Source organism: Pimephales promelas, chromosome 9, assembly GCF_988280905.1.
Source record: "Pimephales promelas chromosome 9, fPimPro1.hap1.1, whole genome shotgun sequence".
NCBI lineage: Eukaryota > Metazoa > Chordata > Actinopteri > Cypriniformes > Leuciscidae > Pimephales > Pimephales promelas.
In genome coordinates, this window is record NC_142777.1 from 31,222,898 (window position 1) to 31,244,951 (window position 22,054).

At 38.2% G+C, this 22,054-nt stretch overlaps 1 protein-coding gene across 2 annotated transcripts; it reads left to right on the top strand.

The window, feature by feature from the left end:
* The first annotated feature begins 308 nt into the window (after nt 1-308).
* Nucleotides 309-20,816, top strand: synpo (synaptopodin). Of its 2 annotated transcripts, XM_039649259.2 has the most exons (4): nt 309-460; nt 4,101-5,288; nt 13,120-15,056; nt 17,415-20,816. In XM_039649259.2, the coding sequence occupies exons 2-4, from the start codon at nt 5,093-5,095 to the stop codon at nt 18,150-18,152; spliced, it is 2,871 nt and encodes a 956-aa protein (XP_039505193.2). In that variant the 5' UTR covers nt 309-460; nt 4,101-5,092; the 3' UTR covers nt 18,153-20,816. The 2 variants fall into 2 exon arrangements, with proteins under 2 accessions (XP_039505193.2, XP_039505195.2); XM_039649261.2 differs by lacking the exons at nt 309-460; nt 4,101-5,288 and adding an exon at nt 10,267-10,670.
* Nucleotides 20,817-22,054: the final 1,238 nt, after the last annotated feature.

Sequence of the window (22,054 nt, forward strand, 5' to 3'; positions counted from 1 at the left end):
CAATCTTCATGGTCCTTTTGTGTTTCACTTTATTCTCCTCTTGAGAAAACACTCGAAACTGGTTACTTTTTATAACTCATAGCAATCAGAAACAAGCACTCATATAACGTTTTTAGTGCATGCATATGCCGCATGCTTTTTATTCCCCCAAACAGTGTAAAAATCTGAGCGTGACAAAGAGCAAAGAGCAAAGACCCCTACTTTAAATATGAAAATATATAATGGTATAATGTGTTCAGTATGCATGCTTGAAGGAAACCATATGAAAAAGGCAGACAAAGAACTCTCTGTGTTCCAACTCCTGCTCGTCCACTCCCCCTTTTCCCTTCTTTCTGTCTGCGAGAGAGAGAGAACGAGAGCGTAACTCCATGTGAGACGGGGGGAGGTGAACACAAGGAGGACCTGAAAAAGGGCTGTACAACTAGCCATCACATACACACCGAAGCACTTGGGAGTACAGGTGAGTCTAACATCAGCTCCAGAGCTTTTCATTGAGTTTCTCCTGCTGTGTTGTCAGTGAAGAGCTTTATCACCTGTTGAATCTCAGACTACATCTTTCAAGAACCTCCTGCATGAGGTAGCCAGCTGCAACCGGGAGGAATGTTTCTGAAGTCGATCTTTCTAAATATTTGGGTTGAATTAATTGAGGAAGTTAACTTGTTTCTCCTCCTGGTGGAGGGATAATTTCACCGGTGATGGGCTTTAAGTGTTCCCTGTTTGGCTGTCTTTTGTCTTGCCTGTGTGTGGTTCTTGTGATGATAAATTTGAGCAGCGTGCTGTAACAGTAGAACAAATATCCGGCGCAGGAGTTTCTTAGCGACAGTAATGACTTATACATTAGGCAGGGGTTCTGTTTAGCGGAGACTTCGTGCTGAGCATCTGTCACTGACCTTTATCTGATCTGAACTTTAATTTGCTAGACTTATTAACTCACAGCTTTTAAATGGTACTTAAATTTTATCTGCTATTTGGATCTGCTGGAAGAGTTTAGTGAACCCAAATGTGGGTAAAATATGGATAAACCCAAATTTTGGGTTAAAAATGTAATTTCAAATTTTCAACTTTCGACTTTGGATTGCATTTTTAACCCAACATTTGGATTTGTCCATATTCGACCCAAATTTGGGTTCAAACAACCCAAGGAGTGTAGATTTATTTTTTATGCTCGTTAATGAAGTACATGAGTCATTAAAATTGAATTGAAATGCTGATGCAGCATTTTCAGTCTTCTTTCTTAGTGATTCTCTCCAGACTTTGCTATTGAACGCACATCCCAATGAGAACCTGCACATTTTATGAAGTTGTTTTTCAGTATAATTTATATATGTGCCTGCTATATACTTAGTACCCTTATGAAGCAGGCACCATGTCTCTGAGCCTCATTGAAGTTTATAACTAATGGTGTTTTTGCTGTCTGTCATCAACCTGTGCAAGCCAAGGCATGCTGGCTATCTGATGAGAATTACTCTCAAAGAATGCCAAATGTGGAGTGCAACCCCCAAATTATTTTTCAAGCCACTTACAGGTGCTTCAATAGGCCTTTGTACGAAAGAAGCCGAGATGATGTGCAGGTCTCTGCATTGTAGTGTGGCGTACGGTTGAAGGATCCGGCCCTTGAGGGATGTAATGGATCTGGGAGATTAGAGAGACCTGTCGGGCCCCGGAGGTCTATCAAAACGCTGTGTCAGACACCGTTTCGTACACTATTACTGCTCATATTATGCACTGTAACGGATACAGCCCAAAACACACACAAATGCTATCTCCCAGTACCTATTCGGTGCCTCAGGACTGATAACGCATGGAATGTGTTGGGTCGAGCTCAATGGGGTTCATTAGAATGGTGTTTCAGAACAAGAATGCCCTCATTGGATTGGAATGAGTCATGAATCAAATGATGGCAAATCGCGATACTGTATGTGAGGGAGCCGGTAGGCTGGGAAGTCAATGGTGTAATGTAAATACCTGCAAAGTGAAATCAGAGAAGATAAGCATACTTTGACACTTAAAGAGAGATTAAGATTTATCATTAAGCTGACCCTTTTCCCCTGCAAATCCTTGAGATTTACCTTCAGCTTTTAACCTTCAAGGTGATTTGGTGAGTAAACTAAATAGATGATTGCTAATTAGCTGTGAACGTTAAAAATTATAGTCTTGAGAGCTTCCCTAAGTGACGAGACATTTTTTTGACATGTTTTTGAAAGAAATCTTTTATTCTCACCAATGATGCATTTATTTGATCAAAAATGCAGTAAAATTTGAATATATTTTAAAATGTAATTTATTCCTGTGATGCAAAGCTGAATTTTCAGTCTTCAGTGTTACATGAAATCATTCATTTGCTGCTCAAGAAACATTTATTATTTTCATCAATGTTGAAAACAGTTGTGCTGCTTAATATTTCTGTGGAAACTGACTCCAGGATCCAGGATTGAATAGAAAGTTCAAAAGAACAGCATTTATATGATATAAAAATATTTTCACTTTTGATCATTTCAATGGATCTTTGCTACTATAAATTAAAGTATTATAAAAGTAATAAAAAAATAAACTGTTACCCAGTCCAACATTTTGAACAGTGTATATATAGATTTTTAGATATTAATATTAATTAATATTAACACTAATTTCAATATACCAAGTTTTTTTTAAGAGAGAAAATAGTTAAATGGCTAGTTTGAAATCAGATCTGTAAGTCATTTTATCTGGCAGTGTATTTATCTGTATCTGTATTCGCATTCTGTACAGCATTAGTATCTATAATGTATAACATCCACAAGTGTCGTCAGAGGTCACATTTCTCGGTGTAATGCATTACAAAACAAAGCAAGCTCTTTATGTTCCGTCCAAAGCAGAGCAAGGCAGAGAGCTTGTGAGGCTTTTATGGGCGAGAGTGTTTGTGTTGAGTTGATTGTCTTTATTTGAGGAGGATGGCAGGGAGGGCTTGAACAGCGGGTGTCTTCTTTGTAGCCACTTTAAGCCGCCTGTTGGAGTGGGCGTGACATAAACTCCTAAATATAAACGCACAGGGGTCAAGCTAATCACTCCAAGACTGCTCATTTGTCATAGGTGTTATTAGTTAAAACAGTGTTTGATAGGGGGTGATGAAGACTAATGGGGTCTTGTTACTTCGCATGACCCTCGGCCTTGTTGTGGCCTACAGGATGTGAGAGAGACAACACTCAGCTGACAGGGTGATTCAGTGCTATTGAGACTAGACTGTGCTATTTGTACAAATGCCAATTAACACACTGTCCTGTTTCAGCATGCATGTCCGATAGCATAGACTCACGTTTGAGTCAAAGCCTTTCCTATGAGAGAAAATTCATTAATTGACTAAACCGACAGCTGACATTGCATATGGCTTTATGAAACCAAATGATAAAATATAGTGACTCCACAGTCCAATCTTCATAATCGGATAGTTAAAAGAATAGCTCTTTTTTTTTTTTTTTTTTTAATTCTGTGATCATTTTCACCCTCATCTCATTCCAAACCAGTATGACTTTCCAACCAGTTTTGACTTAAACTGAAACACATTTATACATTTACAAATTATATATATATATATATATATATATATATTAAAAGTCTGTAGCCACATTAGCTTTATAAACTTTACAATTGAACAAATATTCCATTTGGAAATCATTCTCCTTAGCTTTGTGGCACAGATTTTATGTTTTCAGCTTCGAAAAATATTGACCTTCCTTCCTTAACAGGCCGTTTTAAGTCAACCTCCTTACTGGGCAACACCTGTTCCTTTCATTTTCCGGTCTCCTTGATATTAGTCAGGAAGAAAATTAAATATGCATTGTTTCAACATGTAGGAAATGCAGTTCATTCCTCCCACTGATATGACAATGGGTGGGGTGTCATTTTCACAAATGATATCAAGTGCACAGGGCCAGAGGAAACACCCCTCCATTCATTTGGAAATTTTCCTTTATGATGTTTCTCAATCTCACCTCAACTAGTTCTGGTTGAAAATGCTTTAGATGTTTAATGTAGTATATCTGGATGTAATTTGTAGGATATTCTTTATTTTTATGAATGTACCAGTAAACGTTGACTGATAGTTTGCATCTTATATGTTTCAGGAATTCGCAGATCACTGACTCCTTGGATCCTGGCAGCACCGGAAGTTCATCTATTGGCCTTTCATTTCTCTGACACAACTAGAGGTTTAGACATTAAGCCCTGTCTGGATATGTCATACCTGCTCGAGGAGACTCTCACAAGCAAATAAACTGTATGTCAGCTCTGATGGTGGGTTAAAGATCATATCGCTTGGCTTAAGCTACCCAGAGAGATTTAATCAGTAATGCAAGGATAAAGAAGGAAAACTACAGAAACCATCTGTTTAGAATACAAAAATATGGATTGAGCCTTGTTTGAAAGTAAAGTGATTACAATAGCCGCAGTCAGAATGTTTGGACGACCTTTCAGCTGAATGTGTTTTTCATGTGCTAATGAATCGGCAGGAAAGCACCAAGCTTTGCCCTTCTTCTTGACATTGTTGAAACGTTTTAAAAGCAGGGGCTACGCGTGCCTTTAAAGAAACAGTCCGTCTCGGAGGGGATTGCGATAAACTCAAGGGACGTGTTCTGGTGACTGACTCAAAACGAAAGACAAATATCTGGATAAGAGATCGAAACCAGACTCAAATAGAACAGTGGATAGTCTTCCATCCTTTGCCGCATTTGCAAAAGAGCAAGTTGTGAAATTTTCTTGGCACTTTTCCATGGGAACTGGTCCAGGGTGCATTGAGAAGTACCTCCAGGGAGGTCTTGTTAGAGTTTGAATAATATTGCGTGGATTGAAATCAAAAGTGTATTCCTCAGCTCATCTCCGAAGGATTACCGTGAAGAAAAACGTCCAGCAAAATGTAGAGCTTGATCCTGCTTTTGATCCTTGGTTCTTCACAATTTGGGAAGCATAAAACAGCAAGGGGATTCCAAAACCACCTCATAAAAAGGCAAACTTACGCCCCAGCTGAGAAAAAGAAAGCTTTTGTCACACCCAGACAAGAGTGCCGGTTAAGAGGGTGCAAAGCGAAAGAACAGCGTCTTACACGAGGACAGAGCTGGAGATGGAGTGCAAGCATGAGCCTGCAAGAAGAGGGGACAGCTGGGGAGGGCCTACCACTACAACATCCTCTATCCTCGACAAGACTGGAGCAAAGACATCCCTGGAGAGGCAGAGTACTAACATCTTGGAGAAAGATGACCACTGTGGGGTCAAAGCAAAGCCAGGCTTGAAGTCTTGCCAGATGGAGCGGAAAACAAGTAAATATTTTTTATCTTGTTTACAACTTTGAATCTAAAGAACAGGATATGTTACAGTACACTTGTATCACTTTAGTGTAGGAATAATGTACAAAAAATAGATAAATGGGTGATCAAGAACCTACAGAAGCATATTGCATTCACTTAAGGAAACAAAATACTCTGTTTTTCTGAATTAACGAGTTAATTATCTCAGAATTACGAGATCATTTTTCATGGAAAAAAGCTTTTGCTGTTTTTCTGAATTAACAAGTTAATTATCTCAGAAAACGAGTTCATTTTCTCAGAATTCCAAGATAATTTTTCATTAAAAAAAGTTTTAGCTCGGTTTTTCTGAATTAACGAGTTAAATTATCTCAGAATTATGAGATAATTTTTCATGGAAAAAAGCTTTTGCTGTTTTTCTGAATTAACAAGTTAATTATCTCAGAATTACGAGATAATGTTTCATGGAAAAAGTTTTGCTCTTTTTTCTGAATTAACGAGTTAATTATCTTAGAAAACAAGTTAATTATCTCAGAATTCCGAGATAGTTTTTCATGGAAAAAAGTTTTTGCTCTGTTTTTCTGAATTATTTAGTTAAATTATCTCAGAATTACTAGATAATTTTTCATGGGAAAAAGTTGTTGCTCTGTTTTTCTGAATTAATGACTTGATTATCTCAAAAATTAGTGAACGCAATACGCTTCCATAAGAACCCGACATGGCTGTTTAATATAAATAAATGTATTCAGTTTAAATTATTATATTATATCAGGGTTTCCCAAACTTGGATTTTTGAGATGAAAAGCTAATAAGTAAATCATAAACATAAAACCTAAACAAATTGAATCTATTAAATGAATGCAATTAATACAAAACACTACTTTATTAGTTTTTTTATTTTTACCTGAATATAACATGACCACAACCAACAAGGGAATGTGTTGTGAAATTATTTAAATATTAACTTCCACATAAATAGTTTAGGTCAAAAGGATTCAGTTGACCAAAAATGTTTGGGAATCACTATTATATGAAAAAAAAGACAATAAAGTGCAATGACATAGGTCAATTACAAATCAGAATCAAGTATTCAATAGAGTCACAAAATCAAATTCAAATAAATGAGTCAAGACAAAGTTGAAAAGTTGAATGGTTTTACATTCAGAGAGACAAACACCATCCATCCGACCAACTCAACATGCTGCTATCCCCAAACTGTTTAGACATCAGCTCTTACTGAACCCTCAATGACACATTTGTTTCCTCACTGCCACAGATGAGCCCTACAGTAATAGCTCTTCTGTTCATACCCACTAACCATAATGCTCAAGCTGTGGGTAGTATTATCTGGAAAGAATGCATAATAAGGTTTGTAGATGACCAGGCAAGTAGGCGGCAGTTCACACCACTGACTGTGCGACAGAGGGGTTTTATAGCTCTACTGACGAGAATTCAGGGCCATTTCAGATAGTCCAAAACCGTTTTGTAGAATTCCAGAGGTTTCTATGATGTTGTCACAGTTTTGGAGTGTGTAAAATGGCGAGAGGGGAGGACATGGAGGGGCTGAGATGGAAGAGCTAATTCTGTCACTTTATATTGGTTTCATATTGTTCCTAGGAAGTAAATGTCAGCGTTTTCTCTCTTTTTCTTTCCTTCTCTCTCTCTCTCTCTGTCTCTCTCTCCTTGTATGGGATTGATGTCTCCACACAGCATCATGATTTGATGAGATGCAGAATGTTATGCTTGTCATTCTTGCATCTCCAGATGCTGATAGCATGAAATTGGAAAATTATACAGTGTGGTTCAAAAGTCTGAGAGCACATACGGTTTCTATTTTCCCCCATAAAGTTTTAGTGATTACTAATACAAAATATTTTTGATTCTACTCTATTTCTAAGTCATTAATCAAATAAGCAATTGTGTGAGTTTGAACATGAACTCTTTTGTACAAACAAAAATGTTCTTCCATTAAAGCACAATATTGTTGGAGAACATGATCATGAGCTTTTACACAAAGAGTTCATGCTGTCATTTATTTGCATTAAATTAGAAAGATGCAAAACAAAAGCATTTTCAATTGGGGTCTTGGACTTTTTGACCCCATTTTATATGATGAATGAATGCATTTGTATTTAAATGACAAATCTCTCTTCTTAACTATTTATTTTAATTTAGAGCTGCAATTGTGGTCATAATTAAGTTTACATAATGTACCCCTTGCAAAATATGCAAAATCTTAATTTAAATAAATGAATCCCTTGTCCCTTTTATGCTCCCTCTTATCTATCTATTTTCTCAACTTAATTTTTATTATCAAGCTCTTTCTAGCATGTACAAAACATTTTGTTTTATTTCTATATTCACAGGGGGAAAAAACAGCAATATATAAAGAACAATAACATTGGATGAGAATGAGATCGTAAAATACAAAAGGAGACAAAAAGTAATAAAGTAAAAAGATGTAATCAGGCTGATGATTTGCAAGCTGTCTATCTGAATCCAGATAAAGTACAGAAAAAAAGACTTCTATCCAAATGAATTACCTCCACACCCAGTTCTTCCATTAAAGGTGTCCATTTCTCCATAAACTGACTCATTTGGACACTTAAACTATGTGTTGTCTTTTCCATCACATAATTATTTTCTTTCTTTTTTCAATAATTATTGACATTTTGCAGCTTCTGCATTGGACATGTAAACGTATGACCACAACTGTAGTTTTTGCAGTAATTTAGCAGTATTTCTTTGGATCAGAATGGATCTGTAGATGCTATTCTGTGAACATAGCCCTAAATAGGGCTGGGAGGAGTCTGTATGATATATCAATATATTTTTTAGAAACTATGGATAGGTAATAGAGTGTTGCGGGGTCGGATGATTAGAACCCAGAATAGTAATTTGCCATTGGTTCCCTCGAGATTTTCCTATGGGGTTTTTCTATTTATGAGTAAAATAAAAGCCTGTGATAAACATAACTTGACGATACTTTAGTGCAGGCTTTATTTAACTTGTAAACTGAAAAAAAAACATAAGAAAATCTTGGAACCAGTGGCGAATTAGTCTTCCATGTTAATCTGCACCACTCTATGCCATTTATATCGATATACAGTAGTTTGATATTACAAGAGCATCTGAAACATAGCGGAGTGAGCTGCCGAGCGGAAAGTGCATAATCCAAATTGTCCTAAACATGACACATGCTTTATATCAAGGGCTTCAAAATAACTTGTAAGATAGTAAACAGCTTGCCACATCAGATGCTCTGACAGATACTTGTGCTGTTTAATGCATTTGAGATTTCACAGATATATTCTGTATCTGGAAATGTTAGAAAGTTATGCAAATATTTCCTTTTTATTGTCAGGAGAGCTTTATGCAAGCGAGTCTTTTCTTAACTTCACTCACAGACTTCAGTGAGTGAGTGCCGTCCGACAGATGGAGTGCAATTGAATGGGAGCACAATAATTCTAACTAAAATATACATTTTGCTAAAATATTTGTTGTTAGACATTAAATGTGCCATATTGGATTTTTATCCAAATATGAAAAGTAGAAAATACAGAGATAAATACCGTATATTGCCATTCATTCATTCATTCATTCATTCATTCATTCATTCATTCAAGAAAGAGTCTCCTACAGGTTTTCTGGACGTTGAAATGTAATTGCACATTCATGTGGTTTTTTTTTAAGTTCTTAAACAAAGCTCATCACTCCACACTCGCTCACTTTTCCCAGAGGAAAAGTGTTATTTAATCCCATCCTCCAACTGGACAATTACATCCGACAGGGGAATCTGACCTTTGATATACAACCCCAGGCCGGCCAGGTCCCAAAATCCTCAAGCTGTGAGGGAGTTTCCCTCATCTGTCTGAACTAAGAGCCCACATATCACCGTCAGCTCAGTGCCAAGAAAATGGGAACATTCCTTCTTTACGTCCATTCCTACCACTACTTTTTAGGTTAGAGGGAATTCCTGTCTTTTCCTTCATGTTAATGATAAGTTAAGCCTGAGCAATATGAGTCAGGTAGGATGGTTCAGCTAAGCAAGCAAACTTCTGCGGTCTAAACTGAACTCCACTCTTAAGGCTCAGGTGTCCATCCACCCAAGCGAGCGTGTTCGCCAAACGGCTCTCCCCCCTGAAACTTAATCTTCTGAAAGAGCTGACACATTGATTCTATGCAAGACACTGCTGAAATGTGGTCACTTAATTTGTTTTGGAACAGAATGTGCAAACTTACGGATTCTGTATGATTATTTAGGTGCATCCAAGGCCGTAGCAGTCATAATTTGTAAAATTCGGTGCTCATGCCTCTTTGTAAGAACGCTTTTAAAACGTTCCGGCATCCATGGTCTATGGTAATGAAAACAGAGCTTAAAATGATTTTTTAAAAATTATTTACTAATTCTAATGTGTTTTGAAACCCACACGATTTATTTCGTCTGTTGAACACAAATTAATATATTTGATAAAAAGTCAGGGAATGACAGCCTCAGACTCCATTCACTTTCATTTCATATTTTCCTCATCCAATAAAAGTGAATGGGCTGTCATTCTGCTTCTGCTTTGGTTTTCCAAGAAATTGGTTTCATGGTCATGGGGGTTTGGAACAACATAAGGGAGTAAACAATGACAGAATTTTTATGTGAACTATGCCTTTGGGAAAGATTTGACAATTGACATAGAATGTGAAAATAGGCTACATGCTGCATGTGAGTATTAGGCAAATTAGCAACGCACACACACACACACACTTTTGGGTGCGAATTTCAGGCAGGAGTCAACTGAAAGTCTGAACTGTGTTGTCAGGACAAAAGTATTTTCCATCAAAGTCAGGTTGGGGCAAGTTGTCACGGTTTTAATGATTTATTTAAAAAAAAAAAAAAACACATTATGCGGTCTCATTCAAGAGCCATGAAAAACCATAGGCACATGTTTAAAAACAACCTACAAAACCACTGCAAGACAAATTATTTTACGAATTGAACTTTTGGCTCAAAACAAACCTTAGCCTAGTTTCTGACTGGCTCTTGTGACAACTACCCCGCGTGACGATATCCGTAGCCTATTCTGTTTGTTCTGGTTCTTCACAGTTAACTAGAGAGGATAGGAGAGTACAAAACCAAAAAGCAGAGGAAGAAAAGTCAGCCAGGAACGTCACACAGCATAGCCATCCTTAAAAAGCAAAAGGGAAGCGCCAACCTCGTCCAAATCGACCTCAGCCTGCCCGCCTCGATGCGCATTTGGTGCTCGCGAGAGATCATCACTCGCAACGACAGGAAATCTGATCCAGGTTCGCGCTGCTGAAGAGGGAGTGAGTGGAGGAACATATGAAGTTAAATTAGAAAAGCTCTCGGAGCAGCAACAAAAGAGACTGTATTCAGAGTTAATTAAGGTAAGAGAAGTTTAGTTAGACTCGACATATTTGTTTAAAGGTTTAAAAGCTTTATTTCCGCAAAAAGGACATAGATTGGTGAAAGGCATGTGGTGGTGAAGTCATGATAAATACCTTCTGAGGTTTGATCACATAGATCATTCCAATTATATCATAAAAGTAGCTATACTTCTGCATTAAAGTGGTGACAGTAGAGCAACATTTCATAATGAATCCATGCTGTTTTAAAAGAAAAATCAGATTGGTTGCTTTAGGGATATAGATAAAGTTTACACTAGTGTGTTTAAATGAAGAGATGGACATTGTTTTGAAGTTAAAGTGACAAGTTGCTCGATGGACATGTCAGGCATTGTGTATTTTAACAGTTTGGTTGACATTTATTTTGTAATCTAAAATGTTTCATGTGGTAACATATACATTAACTGGTTTCTTCATTCTTTTAAAAAAATGACAATCTGGATGTTTACACCAATTATTTTTTAATTGCTATTATTTTGCGAACATTAACACGATTTATTGTCATTTAAAAAGTAGAAAGCATGCAGTCAATGAGTCACAGTAACTCCTTATGGAATAAATGGTCTGGCTCTGATAGTGTGACAGGAAAATGTAATTCTTTTAAAATAATAAGGAACAAGTGTTAACTGTGCATCATATATATATATATATATATATATATATATATATATATATATATATATATATATATATATATAATTTTCTTATTTAGATTGTTTAAATTCTTGGGGACTGGGGAAACATGCAAATGAAAAGAAAAGAAAAGAGGAAAGTTGCATGTGTGTTTATGGCTGACTAGTGGATTTTGCTGAAAGTTTTTAAATGGTAAATTATTTTAAATAACATAAAGATGAATATCTGTAAAGAGGAAATATGGAAAGCTTTATATCACAGTGCTAGAGTTTGTTTTGCATAGCCTGAGTAAAAAAGAGGTGTTTTTTTTTTCTGGTGAAATAAAAGGCAGATGCATATTATTCATGCTCTATTATAATTTTATTTCATTTGCTTTGAAAGCTCCTTTGATTCTGGCAATCTTGCACATGAAACAAATGGGATAGATTTAGAACTGTTGGTTTTACTACCTTTTTAAAGAAACTCTCTCTGGCTCTGGCAAGACAAAGAGACCTACCTGCTTGGACGGAGAAAATTGTTTGCAAGTTTTTCTGCGAAGTATGGGGTTGAGGATAAAAGCTGAAAACTACCTCAGGGAAACCTTGAGTGGTTAATTATTCAAAGGTCTATTAGGGAAACAGATTGTGTTTATGTTGCACAGGTTAACCACGCTTATATTAAGTGAGTGAAGCCGTTCTGCCAGTGATGTAATTGTTAACAGTCTGTTTCTCAGGATGTGATGTTCTGGTATAAGATGTTGAGGGTTTGTGTTTTAAAAGTTCCTTTCCTGAGGCACTCACTCTTTTGTATGCAGGATCTTGTTTTATTTACTGAAACCTTGATGCCACATATATCACTGCAGGTCAAAGTTCAAGCATTTAAATGTATACTGTGTCTTGTAAGTGATGATGGAAAGGCATGAACCTGTCAGGACGTCAGCGTATAAACCGATGTCTCCTGTGCCTTAGAGAGATTTCACAAGGTATGCTGTAGTCTCAAGAGGGAATTTTCTCGGCAGTTGCGGAATGCTAAGGGAGGGACTAGAGCCCATGGTGAAGGAAATACTTTCTCCAGCTCGGAATGAGGCTTTTTAGCCCAGTCAATAAACCTTTGCCATTTTCAACAAATAGATTACTGTTTTAACATCCATCTTTGCCAAACTATGGGTAGAACTGCAAATATCAGCGTCACGATTTATTTACAGAAGGTTCTTAGAACTATAAATGTGTGAAAATGTTATGCGGTCTCCAAAAGTTTGCCCGCATGGATCGTGAATCACAGCAAACTGTGAAAATAATCATTTCGAATGAAAATACTTTAGCTTTAAATGTCAGCATTTCTTTTATAAGCCTGTCTGCAAAAATGACTATAACTAATATGATTTATCTTTTTAGTAGGGTGACTCATGGAAACTAGAATTACTTGAAAAAGATATATAATACTCTTGACTTTTAAGATAATTATACTCCCATTTGAGCACATTGCTACTATAATTGTAACTTATACAGCACCCAAATGATTGTGACAGCAATGGTGAGATCATGAAATAAATTAGGTTAATATTTGCCAAATCCTTTCCCATTACTCTCTCTATAAACAGGCCTGTGATATTATATGCATCACACTTTGTTTGTTAGGCTGAAACAATTAAGTGCATTTTAAAATAGCACTTCCCTCGTAAGACTAAGTGGTATGTGCTAAAAAGTACATTTATAAGTTGAGTTAAACAACTCTTTACTTGTCTGTTGCCATAGCTGTGAATGTATTACATTGGCTAATTTTCTCTTGGGTTGATTATTGTTTTATTCTACCATTACAGACCTCAGCAGAAGTGCCAGTTTGTCGGAGAAGGAGCTGAAAGAGGCACGTACCAAGAGTCAGATCATTGCTGCTCAGCTCCAGGCCAATTCCAACTCTAAAGGCGTACAACTTTTCAACCGTCGCAGACAGAGAGTGAACGCTTTCACACTCGTGAGTGTCGGAGGAGGGGGAGCCGAGGCATCTGAGAATGTAATTGATTTATCTTCTGAAAGTCCACAGACATGGGTCAAACAGCCTTCGACTGAGGACCACCATACAGAGTTGAATCACAGGAACCTCAAGACAGGTCTGACGTGGTCGGCTGGCAGAATCCACAGTACTGGTTGTGACATGGAAGATGCTAGCAAGGTTACGCGGGAGGATTTAGCAGAGGAAAGTGGCCTAGAAAGACACTTTTTACCCGTCAATGAGAAGGATGAAGAGCTCTCAGAAGACCTTAAAGAGGATGTCAAGGATGAGGTTACTCTTAGAAGTGACAATACCCTCAGAACTGGTCAGGATGAAGCTGAATCCAATGGAGCGTACAATAAAGAAATTGCGAATGGATACAGTTTGCAGTGCAATGGAAAAGCAGCCAAGACGGTGACTAAACCACCCACGATCATAAACAGAACAGCTCGGCCATTTTTCTCCCCGACAACAGTTGGATCCTCTGAAGCTACAAGTCCAGTCATGGAACTCCCTCCAATCCCATCCCATGACTCCTCAACACACTTTGAACCACAGCCTTCAACTTACCAAAAGCACGCAAGACCTGTTTTCTCTCCACCACCACCTCCACCTTCTTATCCAACTCCTCCTCTCCCTAGCTACTCCAACCCTCCTCCACCTGACACAGCCTATGCTCCCTCACCCCAACCTTCTTCCTACTGCATCCGCCCATCTGCCCCCAGGCCTACATTTGTCCCTGAAATCTTGAGCAAGCAGAGATCCTCAACGCCTATCAAAACGGGTATCCTCGATGAGGGCCGGTCTCGCCGAGCAACCCGAAAGTCAATGTTCACATTTCAGGAGAAGCCAAAAGTGGCTCCGAATCCTGAACTCCTGTCCTTGGTGCAGGGTGCAGATGAAAAGAAGAAACCGAAACCCCAGCCAGATGCAGCACAAGAGGAGGAGCTGCTAGCTCTTGGGGCCGAAGCCTCAAACTTCCTGGCCAAGGAGGACGTTCACGAGGAAGCTTTGGTGCCACAGTGGGCCTCGAGTTTGAAAAGCTCCAGGACACGTGACAGGACGGAGCACAAGCCTGAGCAAGCCCTGACCAATGCTTCGGGAAAAGGAGCTGAACTGTTTGCCAAACGCCAGTCGAGAATGGAAAGGTACGTCCATGACAGCAAGGAGCTGAGATCTCCTTCTCCTACCACGTCCTTGCCTCCTTCGTGGGTGTATCCATCCAACATGCCCGGTCGAGTAAAGGCCATAGTGAACACCTCTAATATCAGTGTGCAGATTTCAAAAACACTTCAAGCTCAGCAGGCCACACAGAAAAAGACTATCCCTGCCAAAACGGCAGGACCCGCTCCGCCTCCACCGCCAGAGATACCCTTGGAGAACGGTTGCACTAAAATCGAGATGGAGCTGTCAAGACATCAGCCGTACCAGCTCAACTCATCCCTCTTCATCTTCAACCCAACGAAAGATCCCTACAGCACTCTTCCCAGAGCCGCCCCAGCTCCTAAACCTGTCATCACAGCCCACTCCTACTCCAGACAATCATCCCTCCCAACAAGCCCATTGCCATCCCCGTACAGCCCGTCTGCTGCCTATCGGTCAGCCCATTGCTTTTCGCCTCCCATGACGCCTCTCAGTCCCATCACAGCAGGCAGCGTCAGTTCCCCAGTGTCTCCTTTAGCTCCAGGACGTGTGGCTTCACCTCGCTCTGGCGTCCAAGCTCCACGTCCTACGTTCTCCGCCAAAAAAGCTGGTATCGCCCCGCAGGTGTGGAAACCATCTTCATTCTTTTAAACCTTTCCATTTCTGCTCTTCTTTGCTTTATGAACTCTTCAGACCAAAGAAAATTGGAAGGGAAGAAAAAGGGACACGTATTGTCAGTAAAAAGAGAGCAGTAAGGTAGCCTACAAAAATAGCTCTACTGGAAACAGTAAATATAGCACTGTTGGTTTCATGCTCAGATCGGTTTGTTTAAATTGAATTTTTGCATTTTGCATGCAGAGGCAATTAATGCCAAACAGATTTAAATTGTAATTCATGAACTGGCCAGCAGAGGTCCATACATTGAAACTTACTTGTTTTCTTTTAATCAAAGACATTGTAATTTCATGCAGCTGTGTGTTTCAGAACTAGAGAAGATTATTCAGTTTTGTGCTCATGCCAGATATATTTTAGGCACAAAACCAGTGTGTCTTTTTCCAACGCTTGCCTCCCAACTCTCAGGTTGGAGTTGGCACAGTCTTATAAAGCACTTTAGCAGATGGCGTCTTGCCTTTTATGATCTACAATATACAGTTTAATATGACTTGGAAGATATGAGGGCCTCAGTACTTCATAGCACGGCACCTGTGCTGTTCTATCTTAATTAGTTCTGTATGTTTCTCTTTAATTTTTATGTGTAGTTTACAGCTTGCATGCTGTGTGAGAGTATGTACTTAATGTAGTGTGCATACACCGTTAAACTGAAGACCTCTGATTCAACAAAGCCATAAATGAGTTTAATGAAGTCAGCTTACTTTATCGCTACACCCAGTATGTGGAATATATTTTTTTTTATGCTGGTTGTTTTCAAATGGATTGTTTTCCTTCTGGCTTAATGATTTTGTCTACTCCGTTTCATTAAAACAGTGAAACACTCCTTTTCTGATCTGTCTCTGGTTTTCATACTATATCTTCTTGCCTTGACTAATCTGCTGAATTATCTTTGTGGATTTCTTGTTCTATTTTCATTTTCATCTATTTTGGTCGTATCCATCTTTTCAGTGATGAGAATCCAAGGCCAGTTTTCCACACAGAGAGTTATTTTATCTATACACTTGCAACAACAAAACAAACATATGTGTATCAGAGCCACCGCCGCATGGTGCTCTGATCCAAAATGAAATTAGAAACTTTTTTTTAATGCTGACTGAATATGTATGTGCCCTGCACATTCCTGGCCTGCCCCTAAAAATGCACATCTGAGCCGAAACAGGCCCCTGTGGGCCTGAGCTTTAGGCTAACGGCTTGACCTCTGGCCTCCCTCGTGCTTGGAAAAACACATTTGCTGGAGGTGAAAACATACCCAGCAGCCACAACAGTGCAAATGCATATCTCAGTAAAGGTTAGTGGTTTTGGCAGCGTGTATGCAAGTGATCTGGAGATGGCATGATAACCTGGTGTGCTGGGAAACTACTCAGACAAGAATAAACAGCTTGATGTAATCATAGGGTGCATGAGAATCCCTGATATCAATAACATCACATCTAAAGTTGCTTGCAGTGCAGCAGGAGGTGTTTTAGATGTGTTTCAATGCCGTGTTTACAGGTTAATCTTACTCAAACGTGGGCACGGCCCTGGCATGAATTTGGGTAGTGTAGTTCTATCGTTGGACCCAGGACTGTTCTGCAGTTGTAATACCTCGAGCGTGATGATGTCTTTGTTTCCGTGCACTAACATTTCTCACTATCTGCATTTAAAACAAATGTTGTCCATGAGACATGAATCATATGTTATGGAGGGCTCAACAATAAGGATTGTATGTGAGTTTTAGGCTAGTTGACTGAGCTGTCATTTGCCGTATTAGATCAGTGCTATATATATTTGATCATGTACACACATTTTTATTCCTTCCACAATTTATGCCTTGTTTTCCATTTGGTTGCGAATTATGCTTGGCAAATTTTTAACCTGGTCAGCTAAATAAAATTATCTAGCATGCTGTCCAGGATTATCTGGCCACTAAAAATGTGTATGAATTTTATTGGACTTTCCTGTATAATAATGTTTAGCTGTTTTATATCTGGCTAGCAATAAATATATATATATATATATATACATCTGGATTGCAATATATACTTTGTATATATATATATATATATATATATATATATACTATCTTTATTTTTTAAATATTTGTATTAAATAAAATGTAAAATAAGTTTGTAATTGTAATTGTAAATGTAATTGATAAGTTACAGTTTGATTTGATTCCAGTGAAGATTGTTCGCAAAGCAAGTAGAAAAATCCTTTCTCTTGAGCCCTTTTATTACCAATGTTCAGTGTTTTGTGAGTGGATTTAACAACACAGACTAAATCAAAGTGATGTCTCACCTCTAAAACTAATCTTTTCTAATCTTCTGTCAGATTAAGGAGGAGACCCCGGCACCAGTTACTAGCTCCGGCTCCACCACCCCAACCTCCAGGACGCCCAACCTCACTCGACGCTTCACCAGCCCTGAGGTGCTTTCCGCTGCTGTCTGGTCCCCCAGCGGCCCTCCAGTGACCTCTACATCCTCCAGCCCCATCTACAAGCCCACACCAATCTCCCCCTCGCCCCGACCCATCCATCGGCCCGTCGCGACATGCCCTTCCCCAAGACCCATCCACAGACCCATTGCAACCACTCCAGGTACCATCTTCAAGCCGACCGCCACCTCTCCTGTGTCTCCACCCTGGGAAACCAGGTGCGAGTCCCCGGCCGCCATCCAGGACACCAAAGCCAACCATCGCATTTTGGCCAAAAACATCATCAATGCGGCCAAGCGGAAAAACAGTCCGTCTCCCAGGTCGCTGAGCGGGCGCAGTCTGCCCATCTCCCCGGTGAACGGCGGGATCTCGCCTTATGAACACAAGCCCGCTAGTCCCTTTCAGCCACGAATGCTGGGGGCTCAGTCGCCCACCCTTACCAGTCCATCGCCCACCCGCATGATCCACTCTCCGGTGCGTTTGTACAACACCCGCTCGCTGACCGACTCCGACGCCTCAGTCGAGTCAGAGGATTCAGGCCTGCGCTCTCCAGGAGTGCGCAGCTACAACACCTGCCCCCGTGGCTGGACCGGCGGTCTGCAGGTGAAGAGGGGTGGCCTGCCTGAAGATCTGTAGAAGCACTTAAGGATGATTAATACTGCAGCCTGATTTCATGGTAGACCAAAGTGTCCCTTATATATTGAATGTAAAAATACAGCATTGTGGATTTGCAGTACATGGCTAAACATTGCATACAGTACTCATGTTGACTGTGTGGTGGAATCTTTGCAAGATATGAAATACACTATCCTTCAAATGTTTAAAGCTACACTGTGTGATTTTTACCCCCATCTAGCAGTGAAAAGATATATGACCATCCAGTGAATATTAGTTTCTGATTTCGTTTTAACTCCTACGGTGGCCAATGTAGTCCAAGATTAACATGGCTTCCAGTTCGACCTCGTCCATGAGTGTTAACTCAAACGTAAACGCGAAAGGCGAAGCTTGAATTAACGGGTATGTCCCTCTTTGGCTAATGTACTTTCAAGATGGAGGGGCAACATGGCGACCGACATTAGAACCCCTTACCCGTATGTATTTTCAATGGCATATTATACTCTCACGAGAATACTTTATTACTTGAATGAAGTAAATATACATTAATGAGCACATATATTTTTGAAAGAACTAAGTGTTTTTAGCTAAGAATAAACTAAAAGAGTTACACAGTGTAGCTTTAAAGTCACTTAAAAAAACAACAACAAAAAAAATGTATACTTTTATTCAGCAAGGATGCATTAAAATGACCAAAAGACTTTTACATAGTTACAAAAAAAATTCTTTCTATTCATCTGAGAATCCTGACAAAAATGTTTCGGGATTTCTCAAAAATATTAGGCTTTGCAACTGCTTTCATTGATAAAAATAAGAAATGTTTCTTAAGAAACAAATGTAGCTGAAAATTCAGCATTGCCATCCGATGAATCAATTCGATTTTTTTATATATTAAAACAGTAAGCAGTTATTTTTAATTGTCATAATATTTCACATTTTTACTGTAATTTTGATCAAATCCATTGGATCTAAATCGTACCAACCCCAAACTTTTGAATGATCACCCAAAATAAAAATTCGGTCATAATTTACTCACCCCAAATGTTTACCTAAACCAAAATGCCTTTATTTCATGGAAACACAAAATGAGGTGTTCAACAGAATGTTATATTATATTGCAATATCCCAAATCTTCGAAAGCCATCTGATTTACTTTCAGAATTTAAACCGTTGATACTGAAAATGTTTCAGATGAAAACATAATAGATCAAATCCCCTGCTTTTATGGTGCACAATGTCATTGCTGGAGCCTGGCAGCATCTGTGCACATTTACTTTCATGTTCTTGTTTGTTCTATGGAAGAAAGAAAGATTTTATCATGGTCATATGAGGATTACATTTTCATTTTAGAGTGAACTGTTCCTCTGTAAAGTCAAATCTTCGCAGTCTGTAATCTAATGAAGAAGGCCTCAGTCTCAGAAAGGTGTACCAAAGAACTTTGATGCTTATTACCAAAGATAAAAAGTAATGTGCAAGACTTTTACAAGCAGTATTAGTTATTAACCTCATTAAAAAAAAATGCTTTTTGTACAGTATGTTTTGACAATGTGTGAGAGTATTGGAATGTGACACTATTCGTAGCTCCGACTCAAGTCAAACTTGGAAGGAACTGACTGCTTATTGCTGATTGTGTCAGTTTAGATGTAAAGGCAGAACGACACAGCAAGGTTTTTACGGTATAAGAGAGAAGGTTGGACATTTACTACATTACGTATACTATAAATGGAAGGTGCTAGTGATTTGAAATCCAATGCGGTTTCCATATTATTAGTGCTGATCAAAATAGATGGTCTGATGTACAAACAGAGGAGAGGTGAAAATATAAAGCGCGAGGGGGTCTGTGCAGTGTGATTTCATGTGAAATGTAGGAATAACATGGTTGAACTGAATTTGTGTGTGTTCATTAATGCACCTTGCTTTAGTAGTTATATTTCAGTTTCCCTAGTGGGCGAAACAAGTTAAGAGAGAATTCTTGCTTAGGTTAACTGGCAGTAAAAGTTAATGTTCATGTCATTTCAGTTTATCACATATAAGGGACTGAAGTAATTCTGGTTTTAGGGTGACTGAGTAGGAAGATTTTACACATTTCACAGAAATATATTTCAAGGGTCACTTCACTAAGGGTTATCATATATATAAACACCTCTGTCAGACTGTCTACAGTATGCATTACACTTGACTGGTATATTTCTAACTGTACACTCTGTATGTGTATTAATTCACACTTCTCAATACCAAACGTTTGTCTTTCATAGTTATGAAATTACATATTGAAATCTGAGTTGAATACTAGCACTCATGTAAGGATTAAGGCTCAAGGGCCATGCATGCCAAGTGCTCATGTTAGCCTGCACTCAAATATTGGATCACACATGAGAAAATGATTCTCTGCCTTGGTGCATCAGCAGATTTTTTGAGTATTTGCATATGGAGACTTTTGATTGACAGGGACATCAGCTGTAAAGTGACTTGGCACCTTTTGTAAGAATAAACTTGTCACTTTCAAGGATGCTTTCACAGCCCCTGTGTACTTGCGCTATCATTCCTTTGGATTATGGGAGAAGTTACGCATTATTCAATTTACATACAGTATACTTTTGATATCATGTCTGAATAACCAGCCTCAATATTATCTTTCTCTGTTCAGTTCTTTTTAAATTAAGTGAATAAACACAAATAATGTCATCTTGGATAAATGTCTTCATTTCTTGATACCTTTTGACACTGAAAGCTCCAACTATAATTTCAAATGTTGTGTCAACTGTGTTATTATTTTGCCCCAAAATTCACAATATACATAATGCAAAATTCAAAACACACAGAAAAAACGTGTTGGCCAGTATAGACAAGCTCTTAGAAATCATACAGGCCTAATCTAATTTGTGAATTGCATTGATATAATAGGATTAATAAAAATAAATAGATAAATAAAATTAAAAAAAAAAAAAAAACATAGTTGGGCCTAATATTTCTTAAAAACATCTAGTCAGAAAAGACCACAGATGCCTGGTCAATACTGCCACCTACAGGACTAAAATGGTAAACTGGTGTCCACTGTGTATAGAGTAAACTCGGGAATTAAGACATAAGTTGAAAATATGATATAATTTAATATTAATTAAAGACTAATACAAGCAATTTAATATTAAATGAAATCCTACAAAATACAATGATAACGACCACAGACGTGCTGACATTATACTTTGTGTATTTTAGTAATCAATCCTAAGATTTTTCTAAGAAACTTAAAAAAAAAAAAAAACATTTTAGAAGCTTAAAAAAACATTAAATAATAATACATTTTTCATTATTTCCTCAGTAACTGCAACATGGTCCTCAGTGACGTCAAGGAACAGTTTGTTCTTTTGTAGTCTGTTCATTGATGATAGTGAATAAAAATGTGAAATAAAACGATCTGTTCGTGAAAATATCGGCTCTCATAGGCTGTTTATTTTCTGTTTAGATTATTTACTCATAATAACAGGGTAACATGTTATACATTCTCCAGAGAGACCCTCAATGCTGCATTGATGCTGCATAAGAACTGCTACAATGGCAGCAATAAGCGACGATCAATAACAACAACACAAACCGGAAGTGACAAAATAAAATTAAGAACAACGTGCATTTACTTTAAATTGTAACATATTTAGATGGTATAAGTTTAACATGTATAGGATGATGATGATTTATTTACTATATTTACTAAACACAGCCAATGTGTTATTGTAAATAAATATGTACATTACAATTATTCACTACTGGGGTAAGTTGGCCCCTTGTTTTACAGTCTGGTTGGCCACCAGTCTGAGTTTTTTTTTAATTCAATTATAACGCATGATTGTCAGCATTTACAAAATCGGCAAAATATATTGGCTATTAAGTGGAATTGACAGTAGAGGAAATTAATTACAGAAATATAA

Coding starts and splice junctions, on each gene's coding strand:
- synpo (XM_039649259.2), top strand. CDS start 5,093: ATGGAGTGCAAGCATGAGCCTGCAAGAAGAGGGGACAGCTGGGGAGGG. Junction 5,289..13,119: donor CCAGATGGAGCGGAAAACAA/GTAAATATTTTT, acceptor CTACCATTACAG/ACCTCAGCAGAAGTGCCAGT. Junction 15,057..17,414: donor AAGCTGGTATCGCCCCGCAG/GTGTGGAAACCA, acceptor ATCTTCTGTCAG/ATTAAGGAGGAGACCCCGGC.